The sequence below is a fragment of the Odocoileus virginianus genome, chromosome 9, assembly GCF_023699985.2.
Source record: "Odocoileus virginianus isolate 20LAN1187 ecotype Illinois chromosome 9, Ovbor_1.2, whole genome shotgun sequence".
NCBI lineage: Eukaryota > Metazoa > Chordata > Mammalia > Artiodactyla > Cervidae > Odocoileus > Odocoileus virginianus.
The window spans coordinates 28639095-28651928 of NC_069682.1; the positions used below are offsets into that span (position 1 = coordinate 28639095).

General features: G+C 39.9%; 1 protein-coding gene across 1 annotated transcript in view; it reads right to left on the reverse strand.

Annotated features, from left to right (window-relative positions):
* The window catches only part of CUBN (cubilin), a 255728-nt gene that overhangs the window by 60470 nt on the left and 182424 nt on the right, over positions 1–12834 (reverse strand). Inside the window, exons 49-55 of the mRNA XM_020881287.2 lie at positions 10850–11021; positions 9550–9756; positions 8852–9001; positions 7635–7756; positions 6845–7070; positions 4740–4927; positions 1221–1377 (exon numbers count right to left, since the gene is read on the reverse strand). Of these exons, the coding sequence (XP_020736946.2) occupies positions 1221–1377; positions 4740–4927; positions 6845–7070; positions 7635–7756; positions 8852–9001; positions 9550–9756; positions 10850–11021 (1222 nt within the window). The remainder of the gene's footprint in view (positions 1–1220; positions 1378–4739; positions 4928–6844; positions 7071–7634; positions 7757–8851; positions 9002–9549; positions 9757–10849; positions 11022–12834) is intronic.

Below are 12834 nucleotides of genomic sequence, written 5' to 3' on the forward strand. Positions count from 1 at the left end.
AACATTATTTTTTCAGAAAATGATGCAGAATTTTGGGCTAAGTAGAAATTTTTCCACACATCCACTGCAAATCTCTTAATTTTAAGATATTAAAGGATAACTTAGCAAAGATTGAAGAGGATTCATGTAGCTAAAGGAATAAAACTGATGAGAAGTGATCAGTGCCTGATCAATAAACTGAAGTTTTTAAATACCATATTATATTATGGAAAAACATGTTCTTCTCATTACCATTGTAATATGGCTGTAAAAATAATACCTGCTTTATAAAATGGTTGAATTTACTAATCCCAGCCCTTTAACAACTTCTCACGGGATTCTCTGGTGTTAGAAATAAAGATAACTACCTTTTTTTTTTTTAACCAATAAAATGACATTTGCTTTTCTATAACCACTAACTAGTTAATCCACACACTCCCTAACATAGATAGAAAACATCAGTATTCTTTTAAACTGTTAGTAACACACACACATACACAAATACAATGAACCAAGTGAAGGCCTAAAATCAGGTCTGGGGTGCCTTTCATTAATTCCTCTACACCACCCTCTTAATCATGTCTGAAGACCTGTTCACTGTGTTATTTCCTCCAATTCCTTTCATCAAACTTTTTCCTAAACAGTGGTTTGTAAATAGTGGCTTTAGTTCAGTCAATAATCATATGCACCACCGTGTCTCCGTCTTGAAAACTCCAGGCCTCACTATTCCACCTGGCAGGACTGGCCATCAGGGAAGGAAGAGAAAATCCTTAAGAAGGTGACTGTCAATGCTGACTGAGCGTGAGAATCACCTGAGAAACTAAAACATGTAAGTCCCTGGCCAGGGAAATTCTGAATTCAGACAAACTTGGGGTGAAGCCCGTGTTTTCATAGCCCAGACGAGTCCCATGCAGACAGGTAAGCGCTGTGAGCCAGGCGCGCTCACTGACTGCTAATGACGGACTTCGGCTCAATTCCGGCCCCACTGCGGATTTCAGGGTCCATTTCGGACATTCACGAGGGGCACTCAGGCCTTCTACGTCATTTCTCTAGTGATCTACGGTTGAATGCGGTTCCATTCTCACTGAATTGGAAGGAAGGGTGCACTCTCGGGATCAGGTGCTTGATTCACTCAAGCCCTTCCCCAGGGTTCTGACCAGCTGTGGAGCAGACCCTCACCTCCCCAGGCCTGCCCACGGCAGCCACGCCCTCTCAAGGACTCGCTGTTCTGTACTACTTACGGCTCACGAAGGAAGCAGAGAAGCCCTGAGCCGGGGCCTCCTGAGACTGGAACACGGCAGTGAAGACGTTTCTGGGCGTGGTGATGGGCCCCGGGGCCACGTTCCCGCAGCTCGTGGCTAACAGGGTCTGGCTGGACTCCTGAGTGTCGGCCCACACCTAACAGAGCCAGAAACAGGACTTAATGCCCCAGGCTTTCCCTGGTCAATGGTTAAATGTGCTCAGGCTGGAACACGCCGGGCACTCAGATGTATAGAGACCGAAACACAATGGTAAATAAAACGCATGCACATCTACAGTATTTTCTTTTGCAACCATTTAAGCTGCTTTTTTTTTTTTTCTAGCACAGCCCATTCTTGACTCTTCCAAGGAAACTGCTCGTTTTTGTGTAGCTAGGCCATTTCCTCTTGCCTTCTCCTAGTTGACCTGATCTAGTTGAACTTGCCCAACCCCCAACTAAGCATTATGTAGCCCAAGAAGGCAAGAAGCGCATTGGGTTTGGATTGGTCTTACTTGACTACTCAACATTTCCTTCACACTGAATTATTCGTTCTAAACTTATCACTTTCAGGAATGTTCCTCGAACAAAGCCATAACACATCAAGCTGTTATAGACATTTCTATTAGCAAATTGGCCCAGAGGAAGAAGTATGAGGGAGACCAAATGCAGAGCACAGATTTACTATCAGCTCTTCAAGGTCATATCATTTCAAGTGATTTTCAAACACTGCATATCCTGCTGTTACTCAGCTTACTGAAGTCAGATTATATTTGCCATGTATGAGATATGGGAGGTGCCTGAGGATGGAACTACTGAGAACAAGAGTGAGGATATTCTGTCAAATATCTAAGATCAAAATAAGCATCAGGAAAGAAATGCACACCCACATTTTTCCTAACATCCCCTTTATGTCCTCCCACTTCCTGCCCTTAACTATCCAGGGAAACACTATACAGAACTTTTCTAGCCACATTCTGTACTGTGTATTTTTAATGCAGTAAAATTATAAACATGATTTACTGAGAGATCTGCATATATTCTTTTTACAAACATCACTGAAAAGGCAAAATGCTCAGAGCTAAAACTTTTATGAAAGCGTCTCAACTTCTTCAATAAGGAACTTCAAGAATCCTCAAAGGCTTATGCCTTCCTGAAGTCATTAATTATGGATATGACATCTCTACCTTTTGGCCCAGAACATAGGTGTTATCATGATAATAATGGTAAGGAGTTATTAAATATTCATTGCTGCTATGTCAGTCAAGATCTCATTTCATTGGCTTGATGACCTAGAACGCTTAAATATTAGATCTACAAAATGCTACAAAAACTTTCTGACTTTTCTTAAGGTTTGTACAATTCAGCCTGGCTGCATGTGATATTTTATCACTCAAGTGATTTTTTAAAAAAATTATGTTTATTGAGTACCTGCAGATTCACATGCAGTTGTAAGACATAGAAGAATCCCTGGTACACATTTCCCAGTTTCCTCTAATACTGACATCTCATAAAACTATAATTAATGTCATAAGCAGGAGGTGGACTTGATACAGTCCACCTATCTTTCTCAATTTCCCAGGGTCACTTGTATTCACACATATGTGTGTATACATTTGGTTATACACCAGTTTAGAGAGTAAATCCCCTACACACAAACCTTCAAGTTGTGAACTTTTAAAGAAATGAATGTGTGTTCACATGTCCAATCACATCATACATGTCTGGTATACCTTGTCGTGTGCCTGTATCCTCTGCAGTGGTTGTGGTTTCATGTATTTTACTGTACAGTACTATAGAGAGTGCAGTAGTACAGTATCTTTATTTCAAGTCCAGGATGTCCAGAAGCAAGCATAAAAGCAGCGGTGATGTAGTTGGTACTACTGTACTTCTCAAGGTACTGTACTGTAAAGTTCAGTTCAGTTCAGTTCAGTTCAGTCGCTCAGTCATGTCTGGCTCTTTGTGATCCCATGGACTGCAGCATGCCAGGCCTTCCTGTCCATCACCAGCTCCCAGAGTTTACCCAAACTCATGTCCATTGAGTCAGTGATGCCATCCAGCCATCTCATCCTCTGTCGTCCCCTTCTCCTCCCGCCTTCAATCTTTCCCAGCATCAGGGTCTTTTCAAATGAGTCAGCTCTTTGCATCAGGTAGCCAAAGTATTGGAGTTCCCCTTCAACATCAGTCCTTCCAATGAACATCCAGGACTGATCTCCTTTAGGATGGACTGGTTGGATCTCCTTGCAGCACAAGGGACTCTCAAAAGTCTTCTCCAACACCACAGTTCAAAAGCATCAATTCTTCAGTGCTCAGCTTTCTTCACAGTCCAACTCTCACATCCATACATGACAACTGGAAAAACCATAGTCTTGACTAGATGGACCTTTTTTGGCAAAGTAACATCTCTGCTTTAAAGATGTTTATTTTTTGTGTTTGTTTTTTATGTATTATTTGTGTGAAAAGTATTATAAACCTAATACATGACAGTACTATATAGCCAATTGTATTAGCTCGGTACCTAGGCTAACTGTTGGACTAATGAAGAAATTTTTTGGCACTCAACTTCCTTTATGGTCCAATGAGCATTGAAGAATTGATACTTTTGAACTGTGGTGCTGAAGAAGACTCTTGATAGTCCCTTGGACTGCAAGGATATCAAACCAGTCCATCCTAAAGGAAATCAGTCCTGAATATTCATTGGAAGGACTGATACTGAAGCTGAAACTCCAGTACTTTGGCCACCTGATGTGAAGAGCTGACTCACTGGAAAAGACCCTGATGCTGGGAAAGATGGAAGGCAGGAGGAGAAGGGATGACAGAGGATGAGATGGCTGGATGACATCACCGACTCGATGGACATGAGCTTGAGTAAGCTCCGGGAGTTGGTGATGGACAGGGAAGCCTGGCATGCTGCAGTCATGGGGTTGTGAGGAGTCAAACATGACTGAGTGACTGAACTGAACTGAATGAACAAACTGGACCTATAAACACACTCTTCGGATGGAACTCATCCATACATAGGGGACTTACTGTACCATCACCTTCAAGATACCGAGCAGCTCCAACTCCAAGGCTCCCCAGAGCTGCCACTTCTACTCATTGAGCAGCTTTTATATTCCAAGTACTGAGTACTATTTATGTTATTGTATTATATTATCTCTAATGCTAAAAACATTCCTACTAAAGTAGGAATTATTCTCTTCATTTTACAGTTGAGTGATTTAAAGCCCAAATGTTTAATTGCTCAGAGAGGAACATGCAGGCGGTAAATGCAAGGGAGGTGGAGTCCGGGCCAATGTTCTTTCCACTAAAAGGTGTACAGGCCCTCAGAGACAAAGCATATAAGATGCAAAAAAGCATTTTTTTAAACTCCCAGTGGTTGAGGTTTCTCACTTTTTCATTCAAGAAATCCAAGCAGTGAAATTGTCCTGCTTCTACTTTGAGAGCAATGAGTCATTTCTAGTCTAAACGTTTACGTTCCTGAAACCAGCTTGGCTCCAATTAAATACACAAGCACACTGACCTTCACAAAGCTGTTCTGACACTGTCCATCCCCACTGGGGATGAGGAAGTTGTTGTCAAAGCTGATCTCCAAGTGTTTACTTTGGTGTGTAATGACTGTCCAGGAACACCTGCTGTTCTCGGGAAAATTCTGAGGCCAGTGAGGGGATCTGATTGTACCATTGTTCGAATGAAGTACTCCACCACAACCTGAAAGAATTGTCATGGGAATAGTCATCACCTTGTGAAGAATATAACAATTTTGGTAAACCCAAGGCTTCTGGAGAAGACACATTTCTAAATGAGATTTCAGTGCATCTCTCCTTACATATGAGTCTCTGACCCCCAGAGCAGGTCCACAGCAAGGACTCTCAGCAAATGTAAGGTCAGTGAAGTCACAGGAACCTTCAGTTGTTACTGTTTGGTTACCCCTGTACTGAACTCACCTGATCCCGTTAATCCATGCCAAAAAGAGAACAGATTTCCACTGTGTCATCAAACAAGAGCAAGAATTTTTACTCCCCTTGAGGCTCTGGTGTATTAATATTTGTGGCCCAACAATCTCAAGCTTTGTTTTTTACTGCCACTAACACATGAGAGTGCAAGTCTATATTCATTTGCAATTTTACTCTAACATACATACATAATATGTCATTTTAATCTAACATAAACAGGAGAAAATTATTTTGAGGAGGGGAAAACTTTCCATTATGCAACCTGGTTCATTCACACTGAAATGTCAATGGATGAAAATTAAATTACGGGGATTAAAAGAAAGAAAAATCTAGAATTATTTTGTAATATTAAAATATGTTCTTAATGCATGAGACAAGTGCTCAGGGCTGGTGCACTGGGAAGACCCAGAGGGATGGGATGGAGAGAGAGGCAGGAGGGGGCATTGGGGTGGGGAACACATGTAAATCCATGGCTGATTCATGTCAATGTATGACAAAAACCAGTACAATATTGTAAAGTAATTAGCCTCCAACTAATAAAAATAAATGGGAAAAAAATATGTTCTTAAGAGACAACAAAAGAAAAATATGTGAACTTAAAACAAAATGAAGTTAGAGTTTTCTTTGTATCTTTTGCTTTTAAACCCTTGGGAAACTAGGGGGTTCATCTCAAACACCCTTCCAAGTCCAACAGCAACCAGTGGGTTAATGAGGGACAGTTTGAATCAAAGCTCTTTTCCACAAAGAGCTTCCTAACCACCCTCCCCACCCACCCCCACCCCCCGACTCTTCCAGAAATAACTGTCCTCTGTCATATTGCAAGACTATGATGGGATCCTCACAAAAGTATCCAATGCAAGTCTTACATTTTCTGGGGATTTCCATGAAGTTCATAGTTTGCCAGTACAATAATTAATCCTTTGAAACCAGATCTGTTATGTTTTGTCCTGTACAAAGCATTCATTCTAAATCACAAATGTTATCTTGTCACTTTGCTGCTCAAAATTCTTCAACTAGCTCCCCATTGCCTGAGGGGCAATTCAGAAGCCAAAGCTCTTCAGGATGTGGTGTTGGTGGTTTAGTTTCTAAGTTGTGTCCGACTCTTGCGACCCCAGAGACTGTAGCCCCCCCGGCTCCTCTGTCCATGGGATTCTCCAAGCAAGAATAGTACAGTGGGTTGCCATTTCCTCTTCCAGGAGATCTTCAGGACGTGGATGACAGCTTTCACTGCCCTCAACTCACCACTCTGCATCCTGTCTCCAAGCTCAAAATCCTTTAAACTACTTGTGATTCCAGCACATATTTTCTATTACTTGAGATTCCCAAGCTGTGCCATGGCCTTTTGCTGATGGAGGCAACATGGTGGAAATACTTAAATCAAAAGTTTCTGGGCTCTACTGTCTTTACTCAAATCTCAAGTCTTCTGATTATCAGCTACACGACTTGGGCAGATTATCAACCCATTTATCCTGCTTCCACCCATGCAAGTGGAGAAAATGTGAATCAATAGTGTGTCTTCCTTAGAAGGCTGTTACATGAGATGACATGTATAGTGTAAAATTTTAGAATTGAGTCTGACAGAGTAGGTACAAAATATAGACTTGTTGGATTCATTAGTAAATTTTAAAACTATATTGATGATAAAAGTAAGTACAGACAGTATTTCTTTTACCTGAAGTCTCTGAGCTCCATGTAGCATAAAATCCACCGTGTTGTATCGAATGGTCTGTATTAAAAATCACCACCAGCTGGTTGGAACCTGACTGGATCGTCCCTGGGTTTAAAATTCCACAGTAGTGTCCTATGATGGGTGATCCAGGAGAACCACCGTTCCTCACAGTGATCGAGTCCCAGGCACAGTTTTCATGGGCTTCAATGTCAAAATCACGGAATGTCAGCTGCAGAAGAAAATAAAAGAAATGAGAAAACACTCTGAGTTGTAAATGAGCCTGTCTATGTAGAGTTAGACTGAAGTCCTTCTGCATCCTTTCATTTTAATTTATATAATTTTGTATTTACATATCTTATTTCATTCTCCTTGCCCTTCTCTACTTTTTCTTATTGAAGTTTCTCCTGGAAATTTTGAGAGTGAATATTTCTCCCAGAATGGGAGTCAGTTAGGGTCATATTCAGTCCCCTGGACTGGGATGGCAACTTATATCAAGAACATGAAAGCATCTCTCTTCCAGATGGAGAATGGTCTTCTACAGAGAGCTTCTCCTGTGCTTGAAAAAGAATGGAATATATTTCATCCTTCATCAACTGTAAATGTATAGATGCCAATGTACGTACTCCAATCAGAGAATTTTAGGGAGAAGATGATTTGATGGCAGGATTAAAGCCTATTCTAATCACTTGCTTATTAAAAAAAAAAAAGAAAAACTCTGTCTCCTCCCAGGACACAGTACTTTTATTGTACAGTTTCAGAAGTATCAATATTTCACCCACTCGTCAGTACTCACATTGATGGTGTGGCCTTGTGGGGCTTCCAATAGCCAAGAACAGTGGGTCAAGCTGTCGTAGGCAGCTGGATAGTTGGGGCTTGAGATCACCCCACTGTCACCTATCTGTATTCCACCACAGTCTGAAATTAGATTTGCAAACTTCTCAATAAGATAGGAAAAAACCTGCAAAATTCTGTAAAGCCAAAGTAAATACTACTTATAGCCATAGCACTTTATGATTTTTTAAAAAGGGCAATAAATGGATAAATAGATGAAATTAGATGAAAGCAAAGTAAAACTGAAAGTAAAAAGTAAAAAGATGGAAGATTAGAAATAAAAAGAATCTTATATAGTATTAATTAAATGGAATCACATAATGAGGGTGGGCTCAAGTTTGATACAAAGGAGAAGGAAGATTGTATGAACCAAAAATGGCAAAACTTGGATAAGCATAGAATAAATGCACCTGACAATAAATGCACTAGGGACAATGTAAAGAATATTGGCTTTCTTGAAAAAATTTGGCCCATGAAAACACATGTAAGCTTGAAGAATATGACCGTACCATAACTAAACAGTTTTTCATTTGACAATAAACACATGTACTATAGTCAGCTATAAAGGTGTACATTAGCACAGAAAGTTGAAAAAGTTAGAAAAAATTTTCTAATTTACAAAAATACATTTTGAAAGCATAGTATGGTATGATGTTCCACAGAAATAATAATGCTTCCAGATGTCTGACGCTTTTCTTTCAATCTGATGAAGAAGAACCAGTTGGCAACCTGGCTGACTGAGTGGATAAGAAATCTCACTCCTTTCCCCAGTCAACTGTCTACTTAAAGGAACTGGCTTAAAAGAAAAAAAAAGAACTGGCTATATTGTCTGCACTGGAGAATGTTACACGTGCACTTGAAAAGAATATGTATTCCACTGTTGCTGCTAGAAGTGTTCTGTAGATGTCAGGTTAAGTTGGTTGTTCAGGCCTTATATATCCTTGCTCATTTTCTGTTTAATTGTTATACCAATTAAAATATTATTTTGAGTTGTCTGAAAAAAAAAGAACTGGGTAGAAAGTATAAATAAAAATGTCTGATTGAAATTACCAACAAAACCAACAAATAAACCTAGAAATAAATCTAACAAAATATATGTGAGATCTTTCTGGAAAATATCATTTAAAAATTTATGTATTGTTTTATCACTAGAGTTGGAGAGCTTATCATCAGTCTTACCTGTAAAAGAATACTGTGCATGGAATCCAACATGTTCTACACGCTCATTGGTGACAAAGTGTATCCATACCTGTGGATAAGGTATAACCAATGGCATTCTAGGTTTTGAAGATCCACAAAGTCTCCATATCAGAAGTCCATCAGCATTACCTGAGTAGAACAATGCACCGAGTGTCATTTATATAACTTTTGAAAAATATATTCAACAAATTCAATCAGAATAAATAATAATAATAGCAAAAATTTCAAGCTATTCACTGATGCACATTTAAATTCTGATTTAGTAGCAGACATTTCACAAATCCTCTCTTTCTCGACTACAAAGGAAAGAGGGCCTCATGGTGAAAAAGAATTCTTTTTTCGGTATGGACCTCTTTATCCTAGGCACCATTTTGTTCCAATTCATGTTTATGTCATAATTATTTTTTAGCATATATTTAAACAGAGACACAATTGGTAAAAAACTTTAAAACGTAGGATCTAGCTGTCAACACTGATCCATCTCATTCCGTTTATGGGAGTTATTGTCCTCAGCTGGACATATGCAGAATGATGGTTTTGTCTGAACAGTGTTCTTCTGGACCCTACATACGTACATTACAGTCCTTGACTTTCTTCATTGGGAGGTCACTGGACTCCAGGCAAAAGGAGAAAGTTGTAGACATGAATGGGAAAACATGTTCCTTGACTGGACTCACCCACTCGGAACTCAAGGACATCAGATTGACAGTCTTGGTGACTTTCTAGATAAAAATCCTCAAAATGAATGTAAATGGAGGAGTTGTCCTGATTGGGGTTGCTGAGCGTCCATTCGCAGTTTAGGTTTCTTGAATAATTACTGACTCCGTCAAAGCCAGGAGAAGTAAAGTTTCCTTCAAGGGAACTTGTAAGGGACCCACCACACACTGAGGAAACAGAAGGAAAAAGACTAGTTGTCAGACTCAGGCCATAGAAGATACACATGTGACAGAAAAAAATAACTATAATAACCACAGCAGTCTTTTTTTTTTTATTGCTTTGATTTGTTTTTCCAGATGAAGTCAGGGTTGTGGTTAAAGGGCTGGCTCATCACACCAACTACAGAAGTTGTTTCTGTGGGTTTAGAAAGAAAGATGCACAAAAATAAGCAACTCCTTTATTTCCCTGAAGGTGTAGATTAGGTGAGTGAGGTTTGGCTAAGTCAGTATCTTCTAATATGAGCCCACTGTTCACTAATATTTCATTTAAAGAAATATCCAAATATAATGGTGGCCCTGATGGCTTCTGATTAGGAATCCTCCACTTGACCTGAGAATTTAATTGAATAAAAGAGATAATATCTAACACTGGCATTGCAATGAATTTGCTTCTTTTAAAAGGGAATGAATATTCTTTGTATCAATGCAATAAAGGGTTTTTTTTTTAAATATTCAATTCCACTCTTCCTAAAGTTTAAAGTTCTTAGATAATAACACCAATCCAGAAAGTAGGAGGATATTTACAGTAGAAAGGCCGTTATCCTGCTTAATTTTAAATATCCCATATCGTATGTGAACCCCACATTCATGTATGCTGGAAGTCTATATCTGGATAAATGGAGGACTAAGAAACAATACAAATCTGTCTTCAGTTGCATTAGTTACCCTCTGGGAGTAAGCTACCTTCCAAGGGATTTCTGGCCTTTTTCAGGACAGAGAACTGACCAAGGGCTGTGGGACTGGCAGTCGTCTATAATGGCGACACTGCATGGAACTCAGCTAGAAGCTCTTCTAACAGCATTTTTTTTAACTTTTCTAATTCGCAATAGCAGTTTTCTTTCCAAAACTAGAAGTTTTTGTCTTTTGTTTCTGGGCTTTTTGGTTGGGTTTTCTATCTGGCTAGGTTTGTCTTTCATGGAAGATTCTAGGTGTAACCTTGATCTCTGAGGGGAACAAGCATGACTCCGCTGCTGTTGGCAGCAGCTGTGGTCACTTGCCATGTAGACAGTGACACAGGTGTACTCACAGCAGCTGCTATTACCTGCATCTTCACTGGATGTGTAGGAGGCAGTGAAGCCGCCGTACGGCCTGGACCCATCTGTGAAATAAATGACCTTCATTGTATTTCCTGAAGATTCGATCTCATTGCTGCCATTAACGCTACTGCACAGTTTCTCCAGCTGGGGTGAGTTACTTCTAATGCCATTAAATACCTGTTGAAAAAAACAGTTTAACCCTTAGACATAGCCCATCTTATTGAGTATTTCCTAGGAGTTTATGTTCCCAGCCTAGACGTGCTTCCTTCTAAGGAAACTCTGAGCTAAAATGAATTATTTCCCAATATGGGCACTTGACCCAGGGTCACAAGCCAGTGCATCACCCGCAGCACATTTTGTGCCTTCAGGGTCACCGCACAAAAATGGAAGCATTGCAGTCATGCCCTCCTGCCACAGTGACAAGTAAAACACTGCTGTGCTCTTTGCAACTGGAAACGGTGCTCGAAATGTAAAGCAGCTATGCTAACATGCTTCCATCTTAGTTCACAGAGTTCACTGGGGAGCAGTTTTTCTTAGCAATGCATCAGGACCTTTGACATCGGCAAAGAGGGTTTAAACATTAGTCTCTGATGAACTGAAGTATAGAAGAACTCAAATATTTTTAAATGCCTTGAAAAGTGATTTTTAAAAAATCAATCTCAATATAATAGTTCTTTCCTAATTACTTATGCATTCAAACCTTCAACTTTCTTACAAGTTTGAACTTTTAAAAATGGATTTGAGTATTGTGGACTCCAAAATATTAAACAACTCCAGTTATGCACATGGTTATAATAACTGGCAAAATATTCTTCTACTTCTGTCCAAAACCAAGTGGATATCTAGGATAGCTCAAGAAAGATCTAGAAGTAACTAAACAGTAAATGATGGAGTGAGTGACAGTTCTGTTTTTAAAAAGGATTGGAATGGCTTACAATTAGGAATAATGAGGCTGAATATGACACTGAGAGCTACGGAGGTGGATACTGTATTCCATACAAAAGCTGTATGCTTTTCTGTCTACTGTTATTGACCATTAAATGTAGCTCTTTGGGGGCTTCTGATTTAAAGTGTCTTCCAGCTCATAGGAATGGACCTAACATTTCTTATCATTTACTGAACACAAACAACATGCCAGACTCTACTAATAACCCACTTGGATTACCTTATCAAATTAGCAAACTAACCTCTCAGACATACTATATTACCCCTGTTTTCCAGGTTAACACACCAGAATTCAGAAAGGGTATGCCACTTGGCGCAGTTTAAAGAGCCAGTAATAATAAAATTCGGATTCAAATTATGCCTCTGATTCCTAACCACGAAATAATGCATAGGAAACAGGAGAGAAGTATTTCAATAATTCTAAAAACGGGAATGGGCAACACATTGCCAGAATCAAAAGGGATTATTTGCAACTACAAGGATAATATGTGCAAAACTATGATCAATGGCCCTTGTGTCTCCCCAGCATCTGCCCCGAGTGTGAAATCACAGTGACTAAGAATTGCGAGGCATCGTTTATCACGCAAACTCCCGCTTTTAGGAGGAACAAGAGGGCTGTTTCCACACTCCTCCCCTACTCCTCTTTGAACTGAGAAACTAAAACTCTTGGAAAACAGTGGGGTAAGAAGTAGGTATGTGAAATTCAGGACAAAAAAATGCGCTAAAAGCAGGAATACAATGGGGCGTTCGGCTCATTGTTTTGCACAGGGGATGGTGTGGCTTTCCCACTTCTCCATCTGGGCACAGCGTGAGACAGGCAGCCTGTCTAAAGGAACGGTTTACTTAGATCACTGCATGAGGTACTGGTCTGGAAGTGGCTTGCTCAAAGCCACCCTTGAGCAACCTGTAGATCTCAGGAAGAGTCCCTACCTCCTTCCTTCCTTCCTGGCTTCCTTTCTTTCTTTCAGTCAAGTTCTCAACAAATAAAGGATAAATAGAAAACAAGCCACATCCTGTTGTTTGGAGCAGAATGAAGAGGAAACAA